Consider the following 27672-nt stretch of genomic DNA (forward strand, 5'->3'; position numbering starts at 1 on the left):
AGCCTCGAAGGAGTGAGATGCACTGCCTTTTCATGGTTCATTTCCATGAATCAACTGCGATCGGCTTCTGCGAATCCTCCGGAGCAGCCGTGTTTGGTCGATTAGAGAATCTCGAGCTTTGAGGATTTCTTTAGCTTGGTCTTGGACAAAGCCACGGCATTTCAACATTTGACTCCAAATCAGAATGCCTCACAGGGCTGATTTCTGGATCACCGTTGTTGAAACATTAGTGCTATCTTTATCCAAGAAACTTCTGTTTCAGTCTTGGAAGTCTCAGCGATGGATTCTTCATCTCAATGCAAATGGCGACACCAAGCCTGACCTCGGACTGCTATCCCGCTCAGCCCAGCCCCCAAACTCACCTTCAATCCATCCATGATCATCAACAAGATCTACCAATCACACAAACCTCACAGCGAGCAAGCTCGTCGTCACCGTTACATCCCCAATCTTCTATGGAGACCGAGTCTTGGCTCAAGGAGTATTTTCGCCCTACGACCCCTGTCAGAATGTAAGCTCGTGGGTCTTCCCGCTCCTGAGCTTAATTTCCTTCCTCAACAAGGTATCTGATCCTCGAGTCCATCGAGCCTATCACAAGCAGCTCGTGCGGGCTGTTCTCATCTTAGCATTTTATGGGACGACGTATATGGTTCAATCACATGTTGGGAGAAGTCGTGTTTGATCCTATAATCCTGCAGAGGAATTGGAAATGCAAAAATACTTGGAAAGGAGGATATATAAGGCCGGCAGATCAGCTTGGAATAGTATCTTCATCCAGACATTCAGATATCATCACTCATCATGTCTTCCACCAAGTCCCTCCTCGCATCCATCCTCGCCATCGCTCCCTTGGCTCTCGCCCAGGATCCTTCATGCGATTGCTACGTTACTAAGGGCGATAATCCCCAATACTACACAAGCCACTCCTTCTTTGACTTCCGTTCCCTCTCCCAATACGCCGGTGTTCCTCCTCTCATCGACACAATCCAAGGCAACGCCGAAGCAGGCTTTTCTTCAGATTTCTTCAACTGGGAGTCTGAATTTACTCAAACCTGGGGTCCTCAGAAATGGAACAATGGGAACGAAGAGTTTCCTATGCAGAATACTTATAATAACCTGTACATTGAGGAGAATAATGATGTCTCTCCTGCGAGTGACACGTGGTTGACTATGAGAACAGCTCGTCACAATGGCTTCCAAACCGCTTCTGAGTTTGAGTCTCTGGAGAAGCATCAATACGTCTCGTTGAGAATGTATGCTCGTACCAAGGGTTCTCCCGGTGCCTGCACAGCCATGTTCACCTACCTCAACGGCGGCTCCCTCGCCCTCGTCCAAGAAGCAGACATCGAAGTCCTCACAAAGGACGATCCCACAATCATCCACTACACAAACCAACCCTCCTACACCGATGAGGGCGGCGAGGTCGAAGGCGCTCATCTAGCAGCCACACTCCCCGACGGTCTCAAGTGGACAGACTGGGCAAAGCACACTATCGATTGGACACCCGATGCTACGATCTGGAAGGTCAACGATAAAGAGACCTGGCGCAATGCGTTCCAGGTGCCGAGAGATCCCGCGCAGCTGAGCTTTAATGCCTGGAGTAATGGGGATACGTGGACGGGTACTATTCCAGAGGGTGGTGCAGCGTATCAGCAGATTCAGTGGATTGAGGTTTTGCATGGACGCACGGAGCAGGGGGCTTGTAATAGGGTTTGTAGTGTTGATGAGGGTGAGGCTGGGAAGGCTGTGCCTGTTTAGAAGACGGCATGCTTTCTGGTGATCCCATATCAACCTTTCCTGTACATAGTTAAGTATAATAGAGAACACACTTATGTTTTGAGTCTGATATCTTTATGTGAAAGGGCATCTCTATGTGACCGACTGATTCTAATCATAGCTTTTCGTTCTATAGTCTATCACTCGTTGATCTTCTACAGCTTGAATCTCTGCGCCAACAAGATCCCCTCCGCCAAAGTCCCAACCCTCGCATCAATCGCACAGCCCTCCCTCTCCCAAGTCTCACACATCCCCCACAAGTCCGTCAATTTCACCGTAAAAACCTCAATGAACTCCCCCTCCTCCAGCTCCGGCTTCAAGTTCTTATTCTCAGGTAACTCCATATCAACACTAACATGCACCATCTTCAAATTCGTGTTGCAAAACCCCGGGTCGTTAAACATCATGGGCGACGTCTCGGTAGCGACGCCGACGTAGCCTGTTTCCTCGCGGAGTTCGCGGATGGCGCATTCTTCGGGTGTTTCGCCCTCGTCGATTAGACCGGCTGGTACTTCTATTGTTACGGCGTTGATGGGAGGGCGGTATTGTTTTTGGAGTATGAGTTCGGGGCCTGTGGGGAGGGGGAGGATGGCTACTATGCCTACGCCGTCGATGTCAGCGGTTTTAGGACGCGTGAGACGTTCGGCTGATTCCCAGGTTCGGGATGTTCCTGTTGGGTCACGGTATGTGATTCTAAATGTTCATGTTAGAGGTGAGAGGTGAAAAAAGAGGTGAGTGAGCGTACTTGGAGAGTTTGATCCAGCGAGCTTCCTCCTTAGACTGAGTTTGTTAGCGGATGTTGGTAAACTGTGGGAGGAATACTTACGAGGGGCTCAGTGGATGTCACTTTGGCATCGAAAACAGACATTGTGAGTGAGTTGAAAAAGAATGTTTTGCTTGTTTGTTTTGGCTGTCTTTTGAGAAGTCATGATGAGTTGGCTACCGCCCCGCCGAAGTCGGTGAGATGATGTGCAACGTCACACAAGCTACCCTGAAGCTACTCAAATCATGCGATGAAATCACCAATTACGTGTCTATCGCGAGGAATTAAATTTTAAATAATGAATAGAATTATGCTTATAGGTTTTGTTTGGAAAAATGTGAACTTATCATCAGTTGAAGACATCTCAAATCGGCTTCTATCGTGAACCCCGCGACCAGGTTTTCAGCTTCATGCACAGTTGTCCCTCGAGGATGCATGTCTCAGTTAAACTCAATGCTTCTTCCAGGAGATTATTGGGTATTTTACCCTTATCTAGCCTATAACCATGCTCAAGAGCGACAGCCTCAACACATCCTATCTCGCATGCTTCGGAGTGGGATGACAGCCTCACCCAAGTTACTACCACCAACAACCAGGACATCGCAATATCTCTACAACTTCCCCTCCTCCTCCAGCCCCCTCCAAAGAGCCAAAGCAGCCAAACACTTTGCATCCCTCGCGCCCTCCCTCCAAGCATCCTTCATCGGCACAACCTTCAGCGTGATCTTCTCCCCATGCTCCCTCAACCCCGTCAACCGCCCACTCCACTCCTTGATCTTCTCCCTCTCGATCTTCATCTCATAGCTAAATATCGTAATATACTCATCACAACCCCCGGCGCTAGGAAACATACCCCTCGCAATGTCTTCACTATCCTCAGCTGTAGCAAGCTCACTTAAATTTGTAAGCTCTTCTTCTTTTATCGTGACACCGAGCTCTTCCTTTATTTCTTGCGCTGCTGCTCCGGCGAAGCTACCCGCGTCGTCGACCATACCCGCTGGTAGTTCAGTGAAGCTAAGACTGCCGGCGGGAACGCGGGGTTGGACTGTGAGGACGACGTAGCGCTCTGAGGATGAGGGGGGAACGTCGGAGGGGATGAGCATAAAGAGCATTGCTACGCTGGGACCGCGGAGGAGTGCGGCTGCTGGTAGTGTTTCACCCGAGTCATTAGAGACAGTTGCTGTGAGTTTTATGAAGCCGATACGTTTGGCGCCGAAGAGATCGTAGGATTGGATTGTAACTGAGCGCAGAGAGTAGGGGTCTTTGTGGAAGGGGTGAGATTCATCGGATTGAAGACGGAGTGAGTTTGTGAGTGTGTTGACCCAATTCTGAGAGTTTTAGCAAGCTGAAGAGAAGATGGGTGAAAACCATACAGTAAATGGTATGAATGAAGTGAGTTGTTCTTCTGAAAGTCCATCAGGAAGACTGAGAGGGACGTTGTGGCTCTTGAGCGTGGTAGACATTGTGCGCGTGAAGTGGTGAAGAGATGAGGTTTGGTGAACGAGACAGGTTGCTGAGAGTAAAAGCCTGTGGTTTCTGCAGACGTTGGCGATGAATCTCATTTCCTGGTGTTATTTCTAGAGATAGCTTGGGATTGGCGGAAGTCTATTGAAGATTAGGTTGAGATTGTGTTTGTGGGAGGGTTGAGTGAATGACGTAGAGCGCTGCCCCGCGATCATGACATGAGGCTGAAACACCAAAGAGAGCTGAACTGAGTACATTCACATACGAAATGGCAGCCTGCCACTTCACAAAGGTCAGTTATTGCGCAGTAGGTATACTCATTGATTCATTTCCCATTTATAGGGCTGTAAGTGAAGCGACTAATCATAACTCATACTCCGTCCCTCATTCCGTAGGTGCTCCCACAGGCCATCGCTCAAACAGCCCAGTAAACATCAATCTTGACCTTCTCAATATGATTAACCCAACCCCCAAACCTGGCCTTTGCCCAGACCGTAACAACATCTCCCATCTTCAAATCCCTCACGAACCACCCATCACCCGTCTCCTCACCCCTGCCCTCCTCAGCCTTCATCTTGACAGCAGCTTCAGAGTCAGGCTTGGCATCGTCGTCCCACGCCCACGTAATGACATGGTCTTGCCAAGCGCGGTGAGCCGTCTTGTTGCGAACGATGGTCCATTTCTCTTGGTGTGCGAGAGGATGCGAGTATGCGAACTTGTCGTTGCCTTTGGGGACGATGGAGGGGTAGAGAGGGCGGAGGGCGCAGACGGCGAGGGGTGATGCTACGGAAGATGCTGATTTGAAGCGGGCGTCGTATGTGCAGTTTGGATCACCTAGAAAATCAGCATTGCGTTTTATACATGAGTCTTGGGACTTACAAGTCTGTTCGGCGTCAAACTTCTCAAGACCAGCTTCAAACCACGTCCAGGCTCCGTTATACGTATGTCGATTATCCGGTTCACCACCCCACCCCTGATCCTTACTCCGTATCGTAAAGACCACCTTTCTCACAGGGTGGAGTAATTTCGGGGTAGGATAATCAGCCAACTTTGCAAAATATGAAGCATCATGCTCCGTCTTTAAAGGCGCCGGTTTCGCCTCGTTCAGATCATACGCCAACACTTCAGCAAGTGCTTTCTTGCCTTGAATACCCGTCAGACCCACAGGAAACGATCGAAGCTAAGGTACAGTAATTAGTCTTGCACCTTGTTTAATGGGGGGTTTGACTTACAAGGAATTTGTTCTCGGAGGGGCTTTGGCCGTTGACGCGAAGAGGGCTCGAGTGCTCAGCGATATAATCAACCTCATTACTCGAATGCGCCCAATACTCCGCAAAGTCCAAGATAACATCGACAACACCCGGCGGAAGCTTCTTCCCCTTCGTGAGCATGATTCGCGTAATAACCACATCCACGGGCGTCAACCCCCCAGAAGAAGAAGAGCTCGTCTCATTGTCGTTCTGGCTCCCCAGCGATAGCATAGTTCGCAAGCCCTGGATTACGTTCTGGGGAATGCTCTGCGCCATGATGAGATAGGCGATGAAGAAGTAAAAAAGGTAGATCAGCATAAATCTAGGAGAGTAGAAATGAATTTGTAGTGTATTTGGTGAAAGCGAAAAAAGACAGGTTTTTTTATGTATACACGGCGAAGGTGACGCGTTTGGGGCTTGTTCTAGAGAGGCAGCAGCTTATCACCTACAGCTGCGGCGTTGAATTGACGTCAGAAGATGTACACGTGCCTCGGGGACACAGAAAAGCGTGATCTCTCTGCTATTTCTCTTGTAATGATTTTAAGCCTAAACTTAGGCTAAGCCTTATGACGATGATCTTCAGATCTATAACAATTGTATTGAAGAATATTTAGAAACTATTTCTACTCTGAGCTATGTAAGTAGTAGGTGGTAGCTGGAGATAGTTCCCTCTCTACTTACACCTCACCTACCGTATCTTATCACAACTCCATATCTTATCGCACGTGCAATGGCATCATCCCGACCCGGCGTCTGATCCCGTCCCCCGCGCATCGGAGCTCCATCAATTTCGCCGTCCAAGAATCCTCGATTACAAACATGAAGCTCAGCTCTCCCCAAACGACAATTCCTCCTCATACTCACATCCCACCATGAGGTCCTCAAGGTCTCTCGTACGCTCAACCCGCCAGCTCCAAACATCCTTTGCTCCCTCAAGACTTGTCCGCCGAACATGTCTCGCCCCGAGGGTCCGAGAGCTTCACTCCGCTACGCCCCGGAAGTCGGGCGTCGCATCTAACCCAGCAATGTCATTCCCCTGCCTCGACGCATTAGAATCCCGTTCTGCCCGCTTAACCGACGATGACACCGAGCCCTCGTATACATCAGGCGCCACGCAGAATTATCTCTGCAAAGAACCCTTCATGCTAGACTGGGGCGGCGTCCTTCCCGAGTTCAACATCGCGTATGAAACGTGGGGTGAGCTCAACGCCGATAAATCGAATGCTATTCTTCTACACACCGGGTTGTCCGCTTCGTCACATGCGCACTCTACAGAGGCGAATACAAAGCCTGGCTGGTGGGAGAAGTTCATTGGGCCAGGAGGACCGCTTGATACGAATAAATACCACGTTATCTGCACGAATGTCATCGGCGGCTGCAACGGTTCTACGGGACCGAGTAGTGTCGATCCAGGAAATGGAGAGCGCTATGCAACGCATTTTCCCATCTTGACGATGGATGATATGGTCCGCGCCCAATTCCGTCTTCTCGACCATCTCGGCATTGATAAACTCTACGCCTCCGTTGGTTCTTCAATGGGCGGAATGCAATCCCTCGCCGCAGGTGTTCTCTTCCCCTCGCGCGTAGGTCGCATCGTCTCTATCAGCGGCTGCGCACGCTCTCATCCGTATAGTATCGCCATGCGCCATACTCAGCGCCAAGTCCTCATGATGGATCCAAACTGGAACCGTGGTTTTTACTACGGAAAGGTTCCTCCTCATGCTGGTATGAAGCTTGCGCGTGAGATTGCGACGGTTACGTATCGCTCTGGACCGGAGTGGGAGCAGCGCTTTGGTCGTCGTCGAGCAGACTCGAGTAAACCGCCCGCGCTATGTCCGGACTTTCTCATTGAGACGTATCTTGACCACGCGGGTGAGAAGTGGTGTTTGAACTATGATCCTAACAGTCTTTTGTACGTCAGCAAGGCTATGGATCTTTTCGACCTGGGTATTGAGCATCAGCGCGCAACTCGTGCTCGTCGCCAAGAGCGCGAGAAGAATCTTGCTTCAGGAGAAGCTTCTCCCCTTTCACCTGACGCATGCAGTCTTACTCTGCCCAACAAGCCTTATGAGGAACAGCCTGGCGCCCACCCCGACCCCTCAGATGCAACTGTCGTGCCAGGCTCACGACCCCCAGAGGATCTGATCCACGGTCTCGCACCACTGCGCGACACCCCCACGCTGGTTATGGGCGTTGCAAGTGACATCCTCTTCCCAGCATGGCAACAGCGCGAGGTAGCTGAGGCTGTCCGTCTAGCTGGAAACAGGAACGTAACGCACGTCGAGTTGAGCGAAGAGATGAGCATGTTTGGCCATGACACATTCCTCCTGGATCTCAAGTACATCGGCAACAACCTCCGCATGTTCCTCGGCTAGTATATGTATTCTATAGTAATGTAAAATTGGCGCCAATCTTTGGGTTTACCATGTATAACGCAATACAATCACGTTTGGGACACACTTCAGGTAGTCATGTAAGATCCAGGCTCAAGGCACTGGATGTTGTATTCCTTAGACATTATCCACTAATCATGTCCCGATGATAATGATGATGACTATATACAAAGAGAAGAAACAAAAGTAAAGAACGCAGCGAGGGACGGGGGTATGTGATAGATCTATAAGCGAAAGACGCCATATCCAAAAAAAAAATAAATGTGATAGAAGAAAAAAGGGGGAATAAGCGATTAAGCGATAGCTAAACAAGAAAAGAAAAGTCGTGAGGGTCTTTTGCCTCTTTTTTGAAATCCAACTCGCTGAGATATAAAAAGCCGAGATATAAAGATGATTCGCTTTGATATAATCCATTTATATAAAGCCAGGATTGAACGCATCTACCACGGGATTAGGAGTTCTGACTCTCGTCGGCTCTGCTCCTGCGGCCAGCGATGGAGGAACAATTGGCGAAGGACGAGGAGGTGCTCTCTTTGCCTCGACGCGAGTCTTGCTGCGGTCTCTGTCCCTCGGGGGTACAAAGTCCGCCATCACAGGTGAAATGAGCGGCCGAGCTTGATTCTGCTCATGTCGCTCGTAGTTCCCATCAGACATCATGTCAAAAGTACGCGCGAGATTTTCACTCGAGCTGGAGATTGACTTTTGTAGCGATGGGAAGGATGGTGAAGGTAGACTGGGTGGTGTGTCTGAGATGGGCGAGGAAGCGTATTGTGCGAGACGTGGGCTTAAAGAGTCGTCGGTGGCTTGTGTGGGAGATCGAGTGAATTGTGTGCGAAAAGGTGAGAGAGCAGCTGGGATAGCGGACTTGTGCGCTTCGGCGCGGTCGAAGTCGTTCCAGTTTGGTGTGCCGGGTTGGTTCAAAACTTCATCCAGTTGCGAGTCGGCCACGGGTGACTCTGTGCTTCTGGGCGGAGGATACATAGGAGGTTGGCGGCGCTGTTTTCTTGGCTCCAGGCCAAACGGCCTTTCGGGACTTTGCATCTCAGGAGGTTGAGGCCTGCGACCTCGAGGAAGACCTTTTTGAACGGGAAACTCGCCTTCCATGGGGCTTTGTTGCGAGAAAGGGCTGGCTGTTCGTGGTGGTTCAGGAAGACGCTCAGTACGAACAAAACCGCTCTCATCAAAGCCTGGACCGACCGCACTTCGAGGTCCAGGCCCAACCATGGGAATGGTAGCCGAGCGATCGACTAGAGGAGCTGGAACGCGAAGAGGTCGGCCAAGTCGTGGCTCGGAGTCAGTTCGGGCACGGAGGCCACGAGGCGGAGGTTCGAGAGGTCGGTTCATGTAACCCGGGTTCGTACTCGCTGCCGTATCAGGAGTGTTACTCCTACTTCTGTTACCAGGGTTCAAGCGAGGTGGTGGTACAGGCGGGAGAGGAGCGGTAGGTGACCGGTATGGCGAAGGGAGTGGTTTCGTTGGCGGAGAAGAGTCCGGAGGTTGATAGGCCTTGTACTGCTTTGTCGGGTACTGAGGAGATGGCTGGAGGGTTTGCATGAGTGGTCGGGGAGGAGATCGAGGGAAATGAGGTTCTACCATTGGCGGAGATGGCGATCGACCTGGGAAGTTGGAGAGAATCGGAGATGGTCCTGGAGAGTTCTGCTGAGGAGGTTGAGAAAGAGGCGAAGGTTGAGGAGAGCGCGAGGGTGAGACAGGTCTGATCGCCTGAAGAGGTTCCGAGAGCTGGCCGGGCTGGAGAATCTTGGGAGGCTGTTGAGTCGGCTTTGTCTGTTGAGAAGGCTGAGGTGTCTGTATACGCGGCGTCTCCTCTGCTGCCGCGGATGCCAGTGACGAGACCAACGAGAGAGGAGACATGGCATCACTCGCAGTTCGAGCTCGTGTCAATGCCGTATCAATCATGCTCAGACTTGGACTCGACTGCATAGTCCTCAAAGGACTAGCCGTTCTCGCCGTTCCGAGCACCCTGGGCTTCACATTCGTGTCCGTAGGACTCACTCCACCCTCAGTCGAAGTATCCAAACTCTTACTTCCAATACTGCCCTTCCTAACTGTCTCACCAAAGTCGAATCCAGTAAAATTTCCAGCAAGTCCCTCAACCATTGGCTTGTGATTCTCACGCGTCTCCATGTCCATGGTAAAGCTCTGCCGTCTAGGCGTATGAAAGGTAAAAGTGTCGCGCTTGGCTGTCACATTGCGAATAACAGGAGGCTGCGGCTCCCAGACATCGTCGCTTCTAGCAACTGATACAGCTGGACTTGGGAGAGACATTGGACCTGCAGTGCTGGGGTTCCGAAGACTAGGTGCAGTGGGCACGTTCTGACGACTGCTCGAAGGTCGCGGGTCCGGTGAGAAAGATCGCTCAGCGTTGACAATCGAGGGTGGAGGAGATGGATATCCATTGTTAGCCGTAGGAACAGGACTCTTGTTTCTGATTTCCTTAATTTCGTTTCCGAGATTGAATTCGAAGGGTTCCGCATGACCCCTTGGTTCATCCTGGGGCGTCGGCGGTATACTGCTGACAGAATCTTTACCGAAGTGAATATTGAAGGGATTCTCAGGCTCCTTTGTCGAGATGGCCGTCCCAGGACGTGTAGGTGAGCCAGGTCTTGCGCCCGGCGCAACGAGACTCGTAGAACTACCATTACCGAAGCGTGTGTTGAGCATTATATCTGACGAGTGAAACCGCGGATTTCCCATTCCTGGTGCGCGCGGTGCTCCCAGGTCTACCATGGAGGAGGCACCTCCTGTACCGTTCATATAAGGGGCTTTCCATTGTGTTGGTGGGTCGAGATGAGAGCTGGAAGTACCAGGGCGAGCGAGATTTGGACGGGAGAAGTTACTCTGTCGGCGGAGGTCTTTGGGGGTTGACGAGACAGATTCTTCATTGCGATGTAAATGTTGTATTTGTTTCGAAGCTAGCTTCTTGTCCCTGATAATTGTCGGTCAAATTGTACAGAGTTGAGTCTAGAGAAAGGAGGCTTACTGTGACCTTTTCCTATCGCCTCCAAGCTTGAGGCCAAAGAACGAAACCATCTCGAAAAGAGAAGAAGAGGAGAAAAAGAGATCTGAGGAATTATATCATGAGCATTTGACGGTAAGGACTGAATTGAAACGTAGTTAGGAATGACGATGATGTAAAGACGGAGTCAGAGACAGAGACATTGGCCTGGTCTGTCTCTTCTGTGCATATTTCTAGAAGACGAGACCGTTGCCGAGAAGAACGGGAAGAAGAAGCCTGGGCTGCAGCACTTACCGTAAAGTACCTAAAGGGTCCCCACAGCCCACAACCTAGGGGGGTAAAGTGCTAAAAGCCCAGGGGGGGCACGAGGCGCAAAGGGACCAGAGTGGGTTAATTTAACAAGACAGCCACTAACTGAAGAATATCCAATTTTAGACACTGCTTTGAACAGACTGTGTAGAACCAGAGAAATTGAAAAGAATAAGCATATATTTGAGGAAAAGAATTCTGTTGCTGATCATTAGCTTGATCAATTCTCTGCAAGTGATTGAATCGTAATAGGGGCCTAGCGTTACTCTTTTCATCACTAGAGTGGATGCAGAGGATTTAGACGGGTAGGGTGCTAGTCAGGGCGCTGCAGGTACAAGCTCAGGGGCTCGACGTTTTTTTCTTCTTCTCTGGGCGTTTTTGGCGCCCTTCAGCCGCGGGGTCACTTTTTCGAATTGTGAATGGACGAGAAAAGGGGAGAGCCAAGAATAGAAAAGAACTAGTGATTTACATCAGAGAATGGTTTGATCATCAAAGATTGTACTACACAGAGAATTGATCTTCTTCGATCGCCAGTGTTACACGAGAGGCACAGGCAAGGCTGAAAGGAGTGGTATGACTGAGCAAAGAGTATTGGGAGTGAGATACGAGAAGCACATGAAGATTCCCGAGACAAGAGGAGAGGCGCTGTTTGACAAGGCAAGGAGCGACAAGACAAGACAAGACTGTCGATCACTTTGGTACGAAATGAAACAGCGTCACACACCCCCGTCTCATCCATGCAATGCGAATTCTATGGATCAATTTAAAGATTTCGCTTCATTGAATAATTCAGATAAACTTGGAATGCCAATTTTTTAATCAGATAACCATCCATCCACTGCCATGCTCGTCACCTTCGTCACGCCAAATGACCCTAGACAAAAAGGATCTAAAGTCGTCATCTGCGCACTCACCTGCGTGGCGCTTCACCGTCAGCTTCAGGACCTTCAGGGGTCTCTTTTCACAACAGGGGTATCAGGGGGGTCACCAATAAAGATCGTCACTCTTCACAAAATCCATTTCCTATTCAAACGAAAACTGTGAATATATCTCGCTTGAATTGTGGATGACATATTATTAGAGTTCATTGGTGTATGAAACGAAACAGGTAGTGTTGACGGGTCTAAAACACCCTTGACGGTTCATGCACACTGTAACTCAAGCTGTTTTTGTTTGGTGGATGTATAATTCGTCCGTGTTATACCCGGAATCTGTGATATCCGGGTGACAGCTATAACTGACAGCTCGGTATGACCGCTTATCCACAGCTTCGGGGCATAGCTTCAGTTGGGGTTCGGTGATGTCGCTTAGAGAGGGGTGAGAATGCACGATTGAGAAAGATATTCTTTTTGGCAAGTATCATGATAAACCCATACGCCTGTAAATAAGTGACCGTCCTAAACGCCGTGAATGTGAACCATCACCTAGCCTCAACTGATCCAACAACCAACAATACAATACAACTTCCCGTCCCCATAAACCTCTCCGATGATACACGGAGACCTCCGAACCACACATCACAACTGCTCCAAGAGCCTCCTTCTCCTCCGATCGATCAACTCCTCCTGCACCTCCTCCAACGTCGGTAAATCCCACGTAATCCCATCACCACTATCCCCTGGCAGCGGCTCCCACCCCTCCGGCACATCCTTACTCCCCGTCTTGAGCAAATGCTCAACCGCCTGCCTCTCCTTCTCCGCCTCATACGCCAACATCTCCTCATCCTCCTCATCAGGCGCATAACCATAATACGCCGCGTCAACATTCCTCCTCATATCATGCCTCTCCTCAAGCGGCTTCTCATCACCTTGGTTCTTCGCTGCCTCAAACAACTCCTTCACACCCGGCAGTTCCCTCGCTCTACCAAAATATTTGTAGCCTTTCCCACTACCGGGTATTTCGCGTCCTTGCTCATCGTAGATCTTGCCCCCGCCGCGCATGTAGTTCGGTCCCCCGAGATTACGTATCTGAATCTCCCACATGTGCTTCTCGCGCATGAGCTTGTTGATTTCGTCGTTGAGATCGCGGATCTGGTAGTCGCTGAGGATAGGATCTTGGATACGTGACATCTTGCGCGAGATTTCTTTGAGGACTTGTCCACGCCATTTTTCGCAGGCGGGAATGGCTGAGACTTCGGTGATGAGCTTGGGGCGACGTGTGCGGCCGGCGTCGATGATGCCTAGGTCTGCTGCTTGAGCTTCGCGGAAGCGAAACAGCATAGACTGTGCCTTTTCCGAGTTACGTGCCTGGAATCATTAGCTGAAGCTACTAACAGCAAAAGCGAGGTAGGGACTTACCATTTTGACGGATGCGCGGCGCCAAAGGGATTGAGATGAGAATAGCAACGTAATTGTAGAAGCTGAGTTGGCGATCGCGACCCAGCAACGGCGGAAGTTTTCGCAGCCACACCAGCCTTGCTCCAAATCCCCGCTTGTGCCACAGCGCCACAGGTCAAGCTTGCGCACGTCCCCACAGCCTTGCCTTACTCCAACGCGCAGCGCAGCGCGACTTGAACCTCAGCAACGATTTTGGATATCTTGACAGCTGCTGGCAGCTGTCGACAGCCGTCAACACCACACCCAACGCTCAATTTCAGCGTAAACCCTCACGCACCGAATGCGCAATAACTCCTCACTCTTAACGGGTATAAATAGAGGGCTTCTCTCCCAGTTGCTCCAGCCTTTTCTTCTCTTTCTTCAGCAACCTTTCGCATTCCGACTTGCGATTTGGTTTGCCTTGCTATACACTTGTTGCTTTCGACACTTACTGCTTGACTCGACAGCTTCTTTCTTTCCACATTGTGACTCTTGTTTTGTCTTTCCTTTCTTTTCGCACTTCACCTCCCTCCTCCCCACTCGCCCTCACCCTCGCCCTCTCCTAGTCAAGTGACTCGGTATGTATGTACTAACTTGCATTTCCACATTTGTCTTCCTGCTCTTGATTTCGCGCTTTTTTGTGGTCATTCGACCAGGTCTGGATTGGGTCTGCTTTTTGTTTCCTTTGTCTTTGCTTTTTCGTCTTGTTTTTTGGTCCCGGGCCATTTGGCCTGGGAGGGGGTCTTTTTGGGGTTGTTTTTCTTGCGGGCGTTGGAGTTGGAGTTCAAGGCGTTCGGCGTATTTTGCATTTCCTCTCGTCCTGTACTTGGTTTCCCCTGGGGGCTGGTCTGTGGTGATGACAACTGTTTCACACACCAAAGTTGGCGATTCACTTCACTTGCTCGGTATGCCCTTCGGGGAAACTGACTTGTGTTGCGAACATGTACCTCACTCAAGAACAGAGATCTGAGCAGACCTCGAGGTTTTTCCTTTTCATTTTTCATTCATGTATTCTTCGCAAGTGCCTAGAGTAGCCGCAGTGACGATAATTTCCCTTTGCGTGAAGTTGTTCTCTTCCTTTGCGAACCCTCTCATGGAGGTGTTTGCTGGGAATACAGAGACACTCGTGATTCGCATGATATAGTTTTCAATCGGAGCAGGCTTGGCCTTCGTGAGGTGCCGTATGGGATGGAGGAATGCTTTGAGATACGAATTTGCTGCCCGGTGATGATCAATCGACCAAAAAGCCAAATTTGCAGACAACAGCGGCGGGCATCATCTAGAATGTTTGCAGGGCATTTACTTGTCCACTGCCGCGAGTTGTCAGTGAGAACCCAAGAGAGCTAATCTGAGGGAGCCATCACATCTTCGTATCTCAAGTCACATACATAGTCGCAAACACTTCAATAGCTGTAGGAAAACAAATGCGCATTCTATATTTCACTTTTGGTCCCACTCTACAATACAACAGATCCACGAACTCTTGTCGTGACGTTGCAGCAAAAAATACTCGTACATTGTTCCATCCTCTATTGCGTCTTCTTAGCGCCAGCGGCTGACTTGACAGGCTGACTGTACATCCACACGATGCAGAACGACAGGAATCCAACAATGGTAGCTGAGATGCCAGTCAAACCGGGCCAAGCGCCGTTGATCACGTAACTTCGGGGGTACTCGTCGTGAGCCATGTGTCGAACGCTGACAGTTCGCTTCTCCTCAAGGTTAGTCAGGAAGGGTCGCTTGTAGTTGACCATGAAGTTGAAGATGCCGTGCTGGTCGGGAAGAACAAAGTCGGTGCCGTAGACAGTCTCGTGCTCACCGACGTGAACGGGCTTCAGGGAGATGCGGTGGAAAGGGGACAGCATGGAGAACTCGAGCTGGAGGTGGTCGCCCTCAGGGAGGTGGAAGGGTTGCCAGTCGTTCCAGGCGTACTCGGAGACGGAAATGCTGTAGGTCTTTGAATTGTTAGTGAGGTCAATCATGTCAGGGCAGGTCTCTACATACAACATCGTTCTTGATGCGGTACAGCTCAGGATTGGTCTCGTTGTCACCCTTGAGGTGATGCTCAATCTTGTTCACTCGTAGAACACCAAGCTCCTGGAATGTCCAACCAGCCAAGTTGGTGACAAACTCCTTGTTGGCAGGGAAGATAGCCTTTCCACCCTGTCGAGTGACCTTGGTATCAAAAGCCTTGTCCTGGAGCATCTCAGCAGCACCAATGACAGTGACACGCGCAGAGTTGCGAGCCTGGAAGACAGAGACAAGAGCAAGTTGCTTTCCAGCAGCGAACAACTCATCAGGCTCGACAGTATCAGCCTGCTCCTTGGGGTTGTAGCTATAAGCGGTAGGGGGCGCTCGAAGAACAGGTGTAAGAAGAGGTCCTGAACCAAGAGTGTGGCCAATGGCGTGAGGAACGGAGATGAATGCGCCGGGAATCTCGAAGTAATCCTTGAGACCGGGACGAACGTTGCGAGGAGCGTCGAGAACGAGGGTGTCGTGTGTCTCGGCGGCGGAAACGGCATCATAGGTGAAGTGGTCGACGACCTTGCCGTTGCGCTCAGCGGGAATGGTAACATCGAGTTGATCGAGGACGGAGACGAGAGTAACAGGGACTTTATGGGTAGCGGACATAGTCAGGAGGATGTTTCCGCCGGCGTTGATGAAGTCGACGATGGCATTGGGGGTCAAATTGGGTCCCAGGCCTGCGCCAGTCAGTACAGTTGTATTCTCAAGGAACAAGACATGACGAACCCTTGATCTTGGTGGGGAGAAAGACAAGATGATCATAACTCCTCTCACCATACTTGAACAATGTCAAATCATCGCTCTTTGGTGTCTCATACGTGATATCATAACCTCGTTCTATCAATTGTAAGCTTCACCATCAACACCACTGCTCATGGGGGGTTTCATACCAGACAAGTCGCGGAAAAACGTAGTATACGCCTCCTTGTCCTTGGGCGTATCGAGAATAACCAGTAATCGATTACCAGTTGTGCTTACGGCCGAAACCAGCGCCGCGAAGAGAAAGACCACGAGACTCAAGAGTGACCGCATTGTGTGGTGAGAATGTGGTTTTGAGTTGGGGGATTATAATGTTTGGTGCAAGTTTGGACAGCTTGCGAGTAGAGCTCTCAGTGGAACCTACGGGCGTAGTAGCTTGCGTTGGCGTTTTAGGGATACGTAGCCTTCAGTGGGGGAACGGGATGTGAAACTGCGGATGCACTAGTCCTTTTATGGTAGCGACTCTAGAGCTCTGTAAAGTTGGGTACAGGAAATAATCCGATGCCCGCGGCTTGGTTTTTCCGGAGATACGATTGGACCATTGCTCGAGACCATCATCACCACCAAGATTGAACGACAAACACCACATCGTCAATTGAGTATGACCAGTCAACCGCTACGCTATTGTTAGTTTCTGTGCTAATTGATATAGGCCATCATGTCTGCCGCTCCCCTCTTCTGGCAAACTCCCCTCAAGTACTGCCGCTGGGCAGCCCGCGAGCGTCCCGCCCTCTTCTGGTCCGTCATCATCGGCGCAGCAGGCCCCGTCGCCATGCCAATTGTTCCTCCGATCCGATACTACTTTGGCGATGTCGACGCTCCTCCCGTTCCCGTCACCTATCCCAGTGCGTTCCCCTCCTCGACCTCAATCCCCAATGCGAGACTAACATGCACAGTCCCCTCTGGTCCCAGGAAACAGCTCACCGGGTACGACGACTAAACATCTCGAATTGAAAGACGAAGGAAATATCACGGCTCGGAATGAGCATATCTTTGTACAAACTACGGCGTTTCCCGATGCGAGGGAGAGAAGGGATATCATAGAGGAAGAAAGGGACGAGAAGATCCAGCAGCAATTGACGCTTCAATTCGATTTTTCTACAATCAATCCATCCACCGGCTGTCTACATTTCGATACCTATATATGTGTGTGTCGTGTGTGAGGATGTGCGCGAGTCGTTGATTTTCTAAACATGCGTATAAACATCAAACAGGAAACGCCGCAGCGATGTGCAAGAAGCCAAGAAACAGAATATCATCCTTCTCTTTAATCATACGAGGCTATGCCGGTGGTCATATCGAACTGATGTCCGATTCGGTAGGGAAAAACTCTATCTCTCCCTGCTCAGTAGATTCCATTCGTACTAGAACCCGTTAGTTTGAGGATTTATGAGGGAAGTGGGAGATACTTACAACTCGACCATCATCATCACCTGTGTAGACGCATGTGGGCATTGGACTTATGCACGTTATGCCTGCCTCTGTGTTGGCACCCTTGTCATTCTTATAGTCAACATGGTCAAGCTTTCTGAGGAGCTCAAGCGTCCATCGGCTGCCCACGATGCTGCGTCGCCAGACGTTGACTCTGCCGCGCTTGTGGCCTGTGAAGATCAAGTAATTATCAAGCCACTCGTTGCCAGCACCTTCGTAAAAGGCGCATGAGTGGATATAGTCATCCTGCTCGAAACAGACATTCTGTTCAAGAAGTAGTGTGCCGTTGAGGGTGTAAAGTATCACGTTGGGCCCAGAGCAGAGAAGAATCTCACCCGAAATGTCGTTGATACGTGCACATTCAACAGGTCGTACCAATGGCAGCTTTCGAATGAACGACAGTCTGTTCAGATCCCACAAGAATGCTTGTCCATCTGCAGAAACAGTTAAAAGTGTGCTGAACGCTTTGCTGACTGCAATCGTTGTGACAGGCGACTTGTGACCAAAAAGACTAGACCTCGGCAGCAACTCAACCGGCTTTCCAGGTAGAGTCTGTAGTGCGTAAACCGAGACAACACAATCCTCTCCAGCAGTGATCAAGGTTTTGGAGTCGGCAAAACAAGCACAAGAGATCTGGCCGATGTGAAGGTTCTCAAAGAGTCCAGCAGGCTTTGTTGAGTTAGCGACGTGGCCAGATCGAGGAACAAGGTTTTGTATTACCTTTCGGTTGTCGCTGAAGAAGAAGCGAATGCTATTGTCTGCGTATCCCCATTCAAGGAATTTGTCGTATGGTGGGAAGTTGAGACGGAATGGAGAAGCACACAGCAAGCGGTCGAGTTTGGAGGCATGAATGAGTGAGGCTACACGTTCGTGGCTTTCTATTCAGTCGGTTAGTGATGTCTGACGTTTAAAGTAAACAGTCCTTACCAAGGAGTGGGTGCGGCAGACAGCCCAACGAAAACACACTGGTGTCTAATCGTCTAACTGGACTCTTGACGTGTTCTCTAGCAGGATGCGACTTCATGAACACTTGATGAGGCGTCTGTCCAAAGTTATGAATCACACCGGCTAGAATAGCTCGCTCCTTTGCATCCGTGATGCTGTCCAAATCTGTCGCACCACGGTACGAAAGATGATGGAACACATTGAGGTTTTCCACAGCAGCTTCACCTCGTTGCTTATAGCCAAATACCAGATCAATCCACTGGTGTAGGTTCTCGCTCACATACGGACTTTCAAGCGCCTCTCTATGCTTGGCGATGAAGATTCGAGGATCCCCTTTGGCCCATGGCGGAAGCTCAACGTGGTCGACCTTAACGCCGTTGCTCTCACGATTGCCAAAGTTGTAGCCATTGACATTAGTCAGGAATTCTGGCAGACAGTAGAACTCAGGGATGAGTTCTCTCACATCAGCCTTGTTTTTGCAAGATGCTGATTTCCAGGCTTCTGGGATTGACTGGAACAGACGGTCGGCGTGGTCGAAGCTTCCACCTTGCAGCAGTATGTACGATTGGACGAATGGCGGTAGACGGATCAGGTATGATGAGACAATCATGGCAGAAGAGTAGTGTGTGCCATAGTGGAATGGTATTTCCCCAATCTCTGCCAACGCATTGTAGCTCTCGACAAAGCCTCCCACTCTGTTCGGTGTTTGGGCACCCATTGGCTTTGACAGATCGCGGAAGGTGTTGGGGTCATCAAGGTCCAAGTCTTCGCTTGTATAATCAGCCAGAACCCATGGAAAGACTGGGTATTGAGTCAAATCGTTGAACGTCCTGCCAGCCATAGTGTTGACCATCATAAGATAGTGGAAGTTGGAGATCTCGCCCTTTTGCCATTTCTTAAGGAGAGGGTTCCATGGCGATGAGTTGAAGAATGTGCCAAACTTGGATCCAAACCCTTGAGGCGACTCGTCAAAGACCTTGAGAGACTCCAGGCGCCAAGCATCTTCAGGGTTCGGAAGCGTGTTTGCGCCGCTTGTGTGAGGTGCCTTGTTGAGCATTTTCACGAACAGGTTATCTCGCACCACAGGGTTGATCGTAGTCAAGAGATAGCTTCGACCGTCAGTGAAGAACACCTCAATCGCAACGTCTCGGAACAAGAACCGACGCTTGGAAATGCTAATAACGTCCTGCCACCGCCAGTGCCTCGATTCCTGCTCCTTATTGTTCTGTCGCTTCTCAGAAGTCTTAGCGTCCGTGACAATCTGAGAGAAAGGATCGCGCTCTTCAGGGGGAGCCTGCCAGACATTGACGATGTCACCGTTGGCACACTGGAACACGTTGTCCATTATGTAAAGGGCATCCTTGCCTATTATGAGGATTCCTTCACATGCTTCCAGGCCAATGATGCGTGAGATATTGTACGCAGATTGGACTTGGTCTCCACGCTCCAATCGTCGCATAACTTTGCGGTTCTTGTCCTCGAAACCTTCGTCTCCTTCGTTGGGATCATTAGGGTCGTCCACGAGCTCAAAATCATCCTCGGGCGCAACACCGGAGCTGGGTTGCTCGGCTGGCTCAGTGGATTCTGGCTCCTCTGTGAATTGAGGCTGTTCAGTATTGCCATCCAAAGCCGATGCAGCGCTTGGCTTCGTTGGCGTCACAGCGGAAGCCTGGATCGAAGGAGCTGGACTGGCCGACGTATTGATCCGGAGAGTCTGCAGTACCTCACTGGCCTTTCTCTTCGGTTGATACTCATCCTTACTGAATGTAAAATCCGGAAGGACCCTGAGCCTCATTCGATTTCGTCCTTCTGTGCGGTCAAGCTTCCACTTGGGTATAGCTGCCTCACTGAACACCGCGCCAGGCCTCATAAGATCCCGCTCCATCTTGGTGTAAGCCGCGCTTAGGAATACTAGGTCATCTTGTTGGTCCTGCATGAGTCGCTGATACTTGAAGTACTCAGAGTTGTAGATGCTCTTCATCCAAGCGCTGTTACCAATATCGTGACTGAGGAGAATCTTCTCTGTGCTGATGCTCTCCGCATGCAATGATCTGAGTTTATCTTTGCGCTTGGCGAGACGAACTTTGGCTGTCTCTGAAGTCCGCACATTTTCTGAACTGACAAAATCTTCCCATGTTTTGGACATGCCGCCAAAGAAGAGGACATCTAGTGATGGGCGGTGCTTATCAACCCAGTCAACGAATGATTCATCATCCACACCTGTCAACTTCTGAAAGTCCTTCGAAAGCTGCTTTTGGTCTGGCGACATGCAAGAGCGGATCAGCGTAGCAGATTCCTCTGGCTTCTGCACCAAGATAATGCGTAAGAAGTTAGCTGCCGCAATACGAAGGGGCATCTTGTCGCCAATGAGTTTCGTGTAGAGCTGGTACCAGAAGAGTTTAAGGAACTCGTCCTCGCTGGTAAAGCAACCGAGAATTGACATCTGCCAGTACACCATCTTGTCCATAAACTGCTTGGCCTCCACCAAAGTGGTCTCTTGGTTGTCAAGATCCGATAACCTCAGAAGAATGATCCTCAGTAAACAGCTTCGGATTGTAGCGACAGCCTGGCTGCAAAGTCGGACACTCTTGAGGTTCGAGATGTCCGGACGCTGCAGAAATTCGAGAAGCATGCCAACAAAGTCAATCATAGCTTCGGCGCCATTCATGAACCATCCCTCAAAGATGGCCTCTGACATATGTGTGCAGAACCGAGAAAGGTTGGTCAGTACACGAGGCTCGCAGATTGCTTTCTGATTGAGCTGAACATTATTCGTCAATTGAGCAATCACATGCTTCAATATGTAAGACTCAAAGTACGCTTGGTGTTCACGGAACCCAGGAGGGACTTTAGTAAACAGGCCGAACCCTGGGAAATCTTTCCGTGCGAGAAGCTGGTCCATAAAGACATTTACCACCAGCTCTAAGAGTCCATCCAAGATATCGCTACTAGGCTTCTTGCTTGGTACTGATCTCAATGAAGGCAGCGCTGGGTTCAATCGAGCTGGACTGGGCCCGACTGGTGACTTTTGTTGGGTGAGTAGGATAAACGACGAGGCTCTTCGCAGTGGTGTGCCCTTTGGTGGTGTTGACTGAGGCGAGGGTACTGGATCCACGCTTGTCGTTCGCACTATAGGCGTGGCATTTGAGGCACTACCACTAATTGGACGAATGATAACATCAGTTCCCTCAAATGTCAGAGCCGTATCGCCAGAGTTCAACTCGGTTTCGGGCGTCACCGCATCGGCACTAACGATGACTGGGTAGAGTGCTGATAGCAACAGTCTCACCCACTCCGAGTTCAAAGCAAAGTCCCTGAATTCGGTTGAACGTGCATGGAGATCCGAAAGGAAGCGAATGACTGTATGTAGAACACTAGCATAGCTTGCAACTCGTTCACTGTCTCGCGAGAAGTTGGAGCGCGTCTCAAGGGCAGTGGCCAAGTTCATGGAGCTTGCTCGCGGGCGTAGTTCGGTGGATGATGCGTGCTTCTTAAGCGCAAAAGATGGGTCGATATGGGTTGCCGGCGAGTCTGGATCATCCTGATGTCTCATCACATCTTTCAGACCGTGCTGCAGCATTGCAGTGATGACAGACAGAGAGTCGGGGTATACGACCTTTCGCTTTCCAAAAGTCTCCAGCAAGCTGAAGAAGTCAAAGTTTCTGTCAAAATTGATCTCGGCGACGTCGTAGCCAAACAAGATGCTGAAGCAAATGGGCCATAGAGTCGGCATGTCCCAGAATCGCTTCAATCTGTTTGACATGATGATGAAGCCTCCCGACTTTCCGGCGAATTTCGAGGTATAGTTTGAGCCATGGGTGACCAGAAGACGAGCCAGGATCTTACAGCCATGAACGACAACTTCCGGGTCGTCTTCAGCCAACAAGTAAAGGAGCCACTACAAACATTAGCAAAGAAAAATACAAGATGTACTCGCTCTCACCTTATTTGTTACAGTCCGAGCAAACTTCTTGATGTGCGTTGTGTTGCCCTTTTCACACAGAATGCGCGAGTACATGCTAAGAACCTTGACACCAAGCTGCTTCTTAGTCAAGAATTTCAGACCAGAAGCGATAGCAGCCGCAGTGGGATCAGTTGGTGTGCCTCGCCGTCGTGGAACTGGAGTGCTTGATCTAGATATGGCTGAAAGAGGTCGTGGAGTTCGTGGTAAAGATGAAGGTTGTGAGTGGAAGGCGTATGTGATGAAAAGCGACAGCGATCGCATGACCTCTTGACTAAAGTTGGACGCAACAAGGACTTCGAAAGCGCCCATAAAGTGAGATATCGTGTCTTCTGAAACGACCTCTCCTTTCATGGCATCGAGCAGCCTCTTGACAATTCCTGGGAACGATTAGCACGATTTGCAAAGTGTAGGCATCGTGTAACATACTCATCCTTATCAGCCTTCGACTATTAAATTCGTGATACTTGCTCTTAACTGCGAATGTTACGAACTGTTTATAGTAAAGCTCTTGGATTCGAGGCGCCGACTTTCGCCAGATATCCAGGTCAATGAGCAAGATGCGATAAGCAAGGGGGTTAATGATGAAGGATTCCATTGGCTCTGTATGGTTATATCCAACGAAGCCAAGGATGAGACTCAGTAGTTGAAACGCCAGCCGATCGCGGTCCTCGTTAGAAACCTGGAGTCGGGTAACAGTTGAGTCGCCACTGCTGCGGTCGTACCCCAGCTTCACACGGAGAAGCATCGCCAAAATGCCGTATCCATTGTCCTTTTCGATAGCTTCACTGTTCCTCCAGCTCTGGCGAATACAGTAAAACAACATTTCCGCGGCTCTCACTGTCTCTTCTATCGATGATGCTCGCTCGAACAGCTTCAGGGCCAGTGGAGTGAAACCAGCAAGCCGCCACAGGTTCTCATCTAGGTACGATGGCACAGCGACGATAGGATTGCCTCGGAATTGCAGAAGACCTTGAACTCTGAACAATGAGTCCGGAAGACTTGGCACGGCACAGTTGATCGCTAGAGGGGCACCCTCTTGGTTTGATGCTCGGAAGAGATTGCGAGCACAGCTTCGCGGCAGCGACCTCAATAGCCCTGTGTCATAAAATTGCACATTTTCTGGGAACGTGGCTGAAGGAAGGATGCTGAGGAGAATCTTGGATTCTGGTAACAATGAACCTGCTTTCTCGCGGACAGCCCTAATAATGTCCGAGGTCTCGCCCTTCCCAGGATGTGCAATCTCGTTTCTGAGTCCCAAGGTGGCTGATGCCTCATAGGTTTGAAAGCCTCCCAAGCTATCCTGAAAGTTGCCCTGATACCGTGGGCCAAGACCATAGTGAACTGCCAGAAAGTCATCACTCAAAGCATCTTCAAACAGATGTGCTGAAGCAAGTGACCAGCGCGAGAACACAAGTCCAGGGCCTATTTGATTCGAGAGGTCTTTCGGCGTACCAATAAACGCCTGCACTGGGTTCGTCTTGTTCTGGTTCGAGTTGAATGAGGCAAAGCTATCATGTGCACCAGTTGACAAGGGCGGAAGATGGGGATAGTTGCAGCGAATTTGTTCTGAGAATTCACCGTTCACATAGAGTGACGCTTTGCTAGTAACTAATGCCTTTGGTCGGCGATGCACAATAGCAATGTGGTACCACTTCTTTTCCTTGAACGAAACAGACTTGAACCTGACACTGGGTTTGTTGGAGGTAACAGATGTTTGAAGGATAAAGTTGTGAGTATCCCTCTCAAGATACATCAGCAGAAAACATGCTTGTGTGGAATCAAAGACACCAAATATTGTTGTGTGTGCAGTAGGATCGAAGCTGTCTACTCGAATCCAAGCTGTAAATGTGTAACCTGCACTAGACTGCGGTGGGAACGATCGACCAAGACTCGACAACTCAAGGGACGAATGGCCGTGCAATGAGAGGTCGAATTGGAAGAATGGGGGACCGGAATGTTTCGATGTCATCTGTAAGCAGAACTCGGACGCTTCAGAGCCAGGCCTTGATAGAAGGAATTGTGTATCGGCAGGTTCATTCACACCCAAAAACATGAGCATTTTGCAAATCCCCAGAACCTTTTCTCGCTCAGGCGGGCTAAGTGCTGAGTCGGCATTAAAGGCGACCCGTAGGAACTGCGATAAGGCACCCGTCGAATGGACGGCAGCCCGATTATATATAGAAACCGCGATAATATTGTTAATTGTCTCCAGGACGAGTAGAGAGGCAGGATTTGCGAGGCCATCTTTCATTCGGGGAATGGCCATCCAGAAGCTGACAACTGCTCTCAGAATTTCAGGATGCCGTATTATGGTCTTGGCATTGACAACCTCCTTCACACCAGGTGTAATATTCTCGGCAGACTTGGCCAGCACAAGATCCCATTGTTCTTCAGCGCTATCATCCTCGTCTTCTTTTGGGGAATTTTCGTCGTCGGGTCGTAGTGATTTCGCGATGGATTGGCACAGAAGATCGAGTGCTTCGTCGTCGAGGGAAAAGGCGAGCAGCTTGCCAAAGACATGGCAACTTATCCAGGCATCAGGCTCAGCCCCGCCGAGTCCTATGCTTGCGATAACTTGTTCTAAAGCCTCCCAGCCGCCTCCCTCGACTCGATATCGAAAAAACCGTCGGTTTCCAGAATGTCCGCGCAGTGCCCCCGAGAGCAGGTTGAGACAGTCTCCTAGTAGCTTAAACAGAGCAAGCATATCCGCATCGCTTCGCTTATCGGGGTCGTAGTAGCCTGAAAAGGCTCGCAGCAGATTAAGGATGGTTTGGAAGCCGTCGGCATGTCGAAAGTCATCTTGAAGGACGGCCGAGTGCGTCGCAGAAATATGCTGTATAATATGTCGGAGTTTCCGTAACAATGGCGGTATTTGAGGGTATCCGTCTTGCTTGTGTAAAGTCGTATCGAGATTCAGAGCTTCGAGCAAGCCCTTTATTATTTCGAAGGACTTGCTGTTCGGAGGGTTCGAGGCCGAAGTGGACGACCGGTATCTTCTTGGTATTGAGGCCATTGTGTGGATTGTTTAATCACGGGTTCATTCCAGAAGTAACCTTTCCCCCTGAGCCCTTCAAGGGTCCAGGTCGTTATCAGTCGTCGTAGGCATCGAAGAGTAAGATTTAGAACTTGTTGGAGCTACCGGCGCGGGGCGCATGAAGCTCTCTAGCAGGGGAAGGACAGCGCACACAACACGACCACGGGGCTCGGCGATATCTGAGGAATAATGGTGGGAGGTATCGGAACTCGAACTCGTCAAACAGACTCTGAAGCTGAAAATTAGCGAAGGTGTCTCGAAACAAACGGTCACGACTGGAGCCTGGACTACCTGTGCTCAATACTGTAACTCGGGGTCAGCCTTGGAGGTGTGGCTTGGCTGTGGCGAAGGCAGCCCCTCACTCCAAACTGTCAGTGCTACTACTCCGTACTCTTGGGCAGATCGTCTGAGCTGACGAAGCTCGAGTCACGGTGTTGGAGTGACATGAACGCGTGCACCTGATGGAAACCTCCACACCTGCATAAGGAGGAGGGTTTCATTGGGAGCGTTTTGGAGAAGATCAACTACATCGGCTCCTTCATCGCGATTTTTGCATTTATAATGATGTTGATACTCGAGACATTGTCTTGTTTGAAACGCCGTGTCTCGGTGACGTCGATATTTGGTTCAGGGTAGCTTGTACGAACACGTAGCATGACATGCAGATGCCATGAAGTTGTGTAACCACTCGTCCTGTTCTTTTTGTTTCCAGTAAAATTAAGATACAGAACTACCTTATGTATGGAGTATACTTGTAGCTTTTCTGTAAGTTATGGTCCCTCCGCGTCACTTTGACGATCGCTTTTGCATCAACTTATTTTACGTAGAAGAATGCTTGTCCAACCAAGACCACGATGGATGTAGGAAAATCAGGAAGTTTAGGGCAAGAGACCGCTTAGCCATAAATTCTTTGTACAAACGTTCACGGTCATTGAATCCGACTTTTTGAGATAGGCTGGGCAACATGCTTCGAATGCGACATTGGCCTCAGATCAGGGTCTTGCTGCTTAGCTCCAGGGTGCATGCATCTATAAGCAAGGCGGGCTATAGAGCCATGGACACTTAAATAAAACAATGCCGACTTAATATCTAAGGTATCTGACTTCCGTGTTGCTTTCGCCTAAGCATCAACTTAATTCACTAAAACTTATGCTGTTAGCTAATCATCATCATAAATAGATCAGGAACTTTGTCGATCATGGGACAATTGAAACCATAGAGGTTCCGAGATCCGCTTATCCTTATCTTAAACAGGTAGGCATCAGCTTATCTACTGGGCAAGAGTTGATAAACAGACAATTTGTTGAGCAGCTCGGTCGTCCGACGCCTTGAATGAGCTACAAGTGCTGCTTAATGGCGTTATCTGAGCGGGCGAGATAACAATTGCTACCGATACTTGAGAGTGGAGAGCTCCCCGAGAGCTACCAGATGCAGACGCGCTACGCATGCGTATGTACCTCACCCGAGCTTGGAGCTCAAGGTGCCTGGCGTGCATTGACAGAGAGCAAAGCACTGGCCAACGTTAAGCCCTGGATGTTTTGGGTGCCTGGTAAGATGATGAATGAATACCGTGAAATAGCTTATCAATTTCGCATAGTGAATCATGACGTCTACTCTGCCGTGTTGTCTTTCCAAGGAATCGAATCTCTCAAGACAAAAGGTCACTTTAACCCTGGGAACGGACTGGGATGGTGAGGCGCTGCTGGCGTTGGCTTGGAGCGAACAGCGCTTGAGAGTCGAATTGAGACATGGGCATGCTACACAGGGCACGTGCCAGGGACGTCGTCTGACTCGATGGATCAGGCGGATTAGGTCAGTGGGGGCCAATCGGAGCCAAGGCGCTCCCCGCATTCTACGTTTTAGCACTGGGTAGAGAGACACCTGTTTTTGGCTGCAAACACCGCAAAGTGGAAGGTACCTGACTTGTTGAAGCTCACCCTGTCTGGGTGGATCTTGGTTTCGGCGCGAGCAGGATACTTCGATCTGCCTGAGGTAGCACAGTGTGAGGGAGCTTGCGTATCCATGATGAACTGTATCTGTTTATGGCTGAGTAACTGTAATGGATCAGCCTTGAGGAACGAATACTCCGTTGAAGTCAGAATACTGCTGGAATATCATGGAAAAGACACCTTATAACTTATGAAGTTTGCTGAAAAGGTTGAATCGTTAGCGAATCAGTGAGTATAAGAGGCAAATCTTGCTCTTAACCTTCAGTACAGTGATGTCGTGTTCGCTCCCGTTACCGAGAGCCAATCCATGAGCCATGA

The 27672-nt window shown here is 50.0% G+C and overlaps 11 protein-coding genes across 11 annotated transcripts; 4 read left to right on the top strand and 7 right to left on the bottom strand.

Moving 5' to 3' along the window:
• Nucleotides 1–747: 747 nt before the first annotated feature.
• On the top strand, nt 748–1758 carry FOBCDRAFT_246449 (concanavalin A-like lectin/glucanase domain-containing protein; the record flags this gene model as incomplete). Its single annotated transcript, XM_031180539.3, has 1 exon — nt 748–1758. The coding sequence occupies exon 1, from the start codon at nt 802–804 to the stop codon at nt 1756–1758; it is 957 nt and encodes a 318-aa protein (XP_031041307.2). The 5' UTR covers nt 748–801.
• Nucleotides 1759–1856: 98 nt separating this feature from the next.
• FOBCDRAFT_210024 (NUDIX hydrolase domain-like protein) lies at nt 1857–2747 on the bottom strand. Its single transcript, XM_031180540.3, has 3 exons — nt 2603–2747; nt 2522–2556; nt 1857–2469 (listed from the first exon to the last, which is right to left on the bottom strand). Exons 1-3 carry the CDS (start codon nt 2642–2644, stop codon nt 1932–1934), a joined length of 615 nt encoding a protein of 204 aa, XP_031041308.2. The 5' UTR covers nt 2645–2747; the 3' UTR covers nt 1857–1931.
• Nucleotides 2748–2978: 231 nt separating this feature from the next.
• Nucleotides 2979–4174, bottom strand: FOBCDRAFT_210027 (uncharacterized protein). The gene is made up of 2 exons (XM_059609296.1): nt 3913–4174; nt 2979–3867 (listed from the first exon to the last, which is right to left on the bottom strand). The coding sequence occupies exons 1-2, from the start codon at nt 4099–4101 to the stop codon at nt 3151–3153; spliced, it is 906 nt and encodes a 301-aa protein (XP_059466530.1). The 5' UTR covers nt 4102–4174; the 3' UTR covers nt 2979–3150.
• Nucleotides 4175–4306: 132 nt separating this feature from the next.
• Nucleotides 4307–5720, bottom strand: FOBCDRAFT_210028 (uncharacterized protein). Its single transcript, XM_031180542.3, has 3 exons — nt 5236–5720; nt 4883–5183; nt 4307–4837 (listed from the first exon to the last, which is right to left on the bottom strand). Exons 1-3 carry the CDS (start codon nt 5569–5571, stop codon nt 4419–4421), a joined length of 1056 nt encoding a protein of 351 aa, XP_031041310.3. The 5' UTR covers nt 5572–5720; the 3' UTR covers nt 4307–4418.
• Nucleotides 5721–6051: 331 nt separating this feature from the next.
• FOBCDRAFT_258 (Alpha/Beta hydrolase protein) lies at nt 6052–7721 on the top strand. Its single transcript, XM_031180543.3, has one exon. It carries the CDS (start codon nt 6126–6128, stop codon nt 7626–7628), a length of 1503 nt encoding a protein of 500 aa, XP_031041311.2. The 5' UTR covers nt 6052–6125; the 3' UTR covers nt 7629–7721.
• Nucleotide 7722: 1 nt separating this feature from the next.
• Nucleotides 7723–10868, bottom strand: FOBCDRAFT_257 (uncharacterized protein). The gene is made up of 2 exons (XM_031180544.3): nt 10648–10868; nt 7723–10593 (listed from the first exon to the last, which is right to left on the bottom strand). The coding sequence occupies exons 1-2, from the start codon at nt 10695–10697 to the stop codon at nt 8061–8063; spliced, it is 2583 nt and encodes an 860-aa protein (XP_031041312.2). The 5' UTR covers nt 10698–10868; the 3' UTR covers nt 7723–8060.
• A 1377-nt stretch (nt 10869–12245) lies between these two features.
• On the bottom strand, nt 12246–13305 carry FOBCDRAFT_151002 (Isy1-like splicing factor). Its single transcript, XM_031180545.3, has 2 exons — nt 13230–13305; nt 12246–13178 (listed from the first exon to the last, which is right to left on the bottom strand). Exons 1-2 carry the CDS (start codon nt 13230–13232, stop codon nt 12450–12452), a joined length of 732 nt encoding a protein of 243 aa, XP_031041313.1. The 5' UTR covers nt 13233–13305; the 3' UTR covers nt 12246–12449.
• A 150-nt stretch (nt 13306–13455) lies between these two features.
• FOBCDRAFT_210032 (uncharacterized protein) lies at nt 13456–14673 on the top strand. The gene has a single exon (XM_059609297.1). The coding sequence runs from the start codon at nt 13828–13830 to the stop codon at nt 14215–14217; it is 390 nt and encodes a 129-aa protein (XP_059463750.1). The 5' UTR covers nt 13456–13827; the 3' UTR covers nt 14218–14673.
• On the bottom strand, nt 14674–16431 carry FOBCDRAFT_172662 (Dolichyl-diphosphooligosaccharide--protein glycosyltransferase subunit WBP1). Its single transcript, XM_031180546.3, has 4 exons — nt 16163–16431; nt 15999–16109; nt 15252–15949; nt 14674–15202 (listed from the first exon to the last, which is right to left on the bottom strand). Exons 1-4 carry the CDS (start codon nt 16302–16304, stop codon nt 14777–14779), a joined length of 1377 nt encoding a protein of 458 aa, XP_031041314.2. The 5' UTR covers nt 16305–16431; the 3' UTR covers nt 14674–14776.
• A 258-nt stretch (nt 16432–16689) lies between these two features.
• FOBCDRAFT_266541 (uncharacterized protein) lies at nt 16690–16971 on the top strand (the record flags this gene model as incomplete). Its single annotated transcript, XM_031180547.2, has 2 exons — nt 16690–16876; nt 16928–16971. 2 exons carry the CDS (start codon nt 16690–16692, stop codon nt 16969–16971), a joined length of 231 nt encoding a protein of 76 aa, XP_031041315.2.
• Nucleotides 16972–17146: 175 nt separating this feature from the next.
• Nucleotides 17147–25676, bottom strand: FOBCDRAFT_210038 (uncharacterized protein). The gene is made up of 5 exons (XM_059609298.1): nt 22798–25676; nt 22351–22748; nt 18390–22305; nt 17445–18340; nt 17147–17395 (listed from the first exon to the last, which is right to left on the bottom strand). The coding sequence occupies exons 1-5, from the start codon at nt 25382–25384 to the stop codon at nt 17363–17365; spliced, it is 7830 nt and encodes a 2609-aa protein (XP_059463751.1). The 5' UTR covers nt 25385–25676; the 3' UTR covers nt 17147–17362.
• Between the last annotated feature and the right edge of the window lie 1996 nt (nt 25677–27672).

This window comes from Fusarium oxysporum, chromosome I, assembly GCF_013085055.1.
Source record: "Fusarium oxysporum Fo47 chromosome I, complete sequence".
NCBI lineage: Eukaryota > Fungi > Ascomycota > Sordariomycetes > Hypocreales > Nectriaceae > Fusarium > Fusarium oxysporum.

Bases quoted from the DNA above. Each gene is read 5' to 3' on its own strand.
- FOBCDRAFT_210024 (XM_031180540.3), bottom strand. From the start codon at position 2,644: ATGTCTGTTTTCGATGCCAAAGTGACATCCACTGAGCCCCTC. The intron at 2,557-2,602 runs GTAAGTATTCCT...TAACAAACTCAG, and splicing joins TGACATCCACTGAGCCCCTC to TCTAAGGAGGAAGCTCGCTG. The intron at 2,470-2,521 runs GTACGCTCACTC...ATGAACATTTAG, and splicing joins CGCTGGATCAAACTCTCCAA to AATCACATACCGTGACCCAA.
- FOBCDRAFT_210027 (XM_059609296.1), bottom strand. From the start codon at position 4,101: ATGAGATTCATCGCCAACGTCTGCAGAAACCACAGGCTTTTACTCTCA. The intron at 3,868-3,912 runs GTATGGTTTTCA...TAAAACTCTCAG, and splicing joins CTTCATTCATACCATTTACT to AATTGGGTCAACACACTCAC.
- FOBCDRAFT_210028 (XM_031180542.3), bottom strand. From the start codon at position 5,571: ATGCTGATCTACCTTTTTTACTTCTTCATCGCCTATCTCATCATGGCG. The intron at 5,184-5,235 runs GTAAGTCAAACC...ACTGTACCTTAG, and splicing joins CCTCCGAGAACAAATTCCTT to CTTCGATCGTTTCCTGTGGG. The intron at 4,838-4,882 runs GTAAGTCCCAAG...CTGATTTTCTAG, and splicing joins GTTTGACGCCGAACAGACTT to GTGATCCAAACTGCACATAC.
- FOBCDRAFT_258 (XM_031180543.3), top strand. From the start codon at position 6,126: ATGAGGTCCTCAAGGTCTCTCGTACGCTCAACCCGCCAGCTCCAAACA.
- FOBCDRAFT_257 (XM_031180544.3), bottom strand. From the start codon at position 10,697: ATGGTTTCGTTCTTTGGCCTCAAGCTTGGAGGCGATAGGAAAAGGTCA. The intron at 10,594-10,647 runs GTAAGCCTCCTT...GACAATTATCAG, and splicing joins GGCGATAGGAAAAGGTCACA to GGACAAGAAGCTAGCTTCGA.
- FOBCDRAFT_210032 (XM_059609297.1), top strand. From the start codon at position 13,828: ATGTATGTACTAACTTGCATTTCCACATTTGTCTTCCTGCTCTTGATT.
- FOBCDRAFT_172662 (XM_031180546.3), bottom strand. From the start codon at position 16,304: ATGCGGTCACTCTTGAGTCTCGTGGTCTTTCTCTTCGCGGCGCTGGTT. The intron at 16,110-16,162 runs GTATGAAACCCC...TACAATTGATAG, and splicing joins GTTTTTCCGCGACTTGTCTG to AACGAGGTTATGATATCACG. The intron at 15,950-15,998 runs GTTCGTCATGTC...TGACTGGCGCAG, and splicing joins TCTCCCCACCAAGATCAAGG to GCCTGGGACCCAATTTGACC.
- FOBCDRAFT_210038 (XM_059609298.1), bottom strand. From the start codon at position 25,384: ATGGCCTCAATACCAAGAAGATACCGGTCGTCCACTTCGGCCTCGAAC. The intron at 18,341-18,389 runs GTAAGGACTGTT...CCGACTGAATAG, and splicing joins TCTGCCGCACCCACTCCTTG to AAAGCCACGAACGTGTAGCC. The intron at 17,396-17,444 runs GTAAGTATCTCC...AACGGGTTCTAG, and splicing joins GTGATGATGATGGTCGAGTT to TACGAATGGAATCTACTGAG.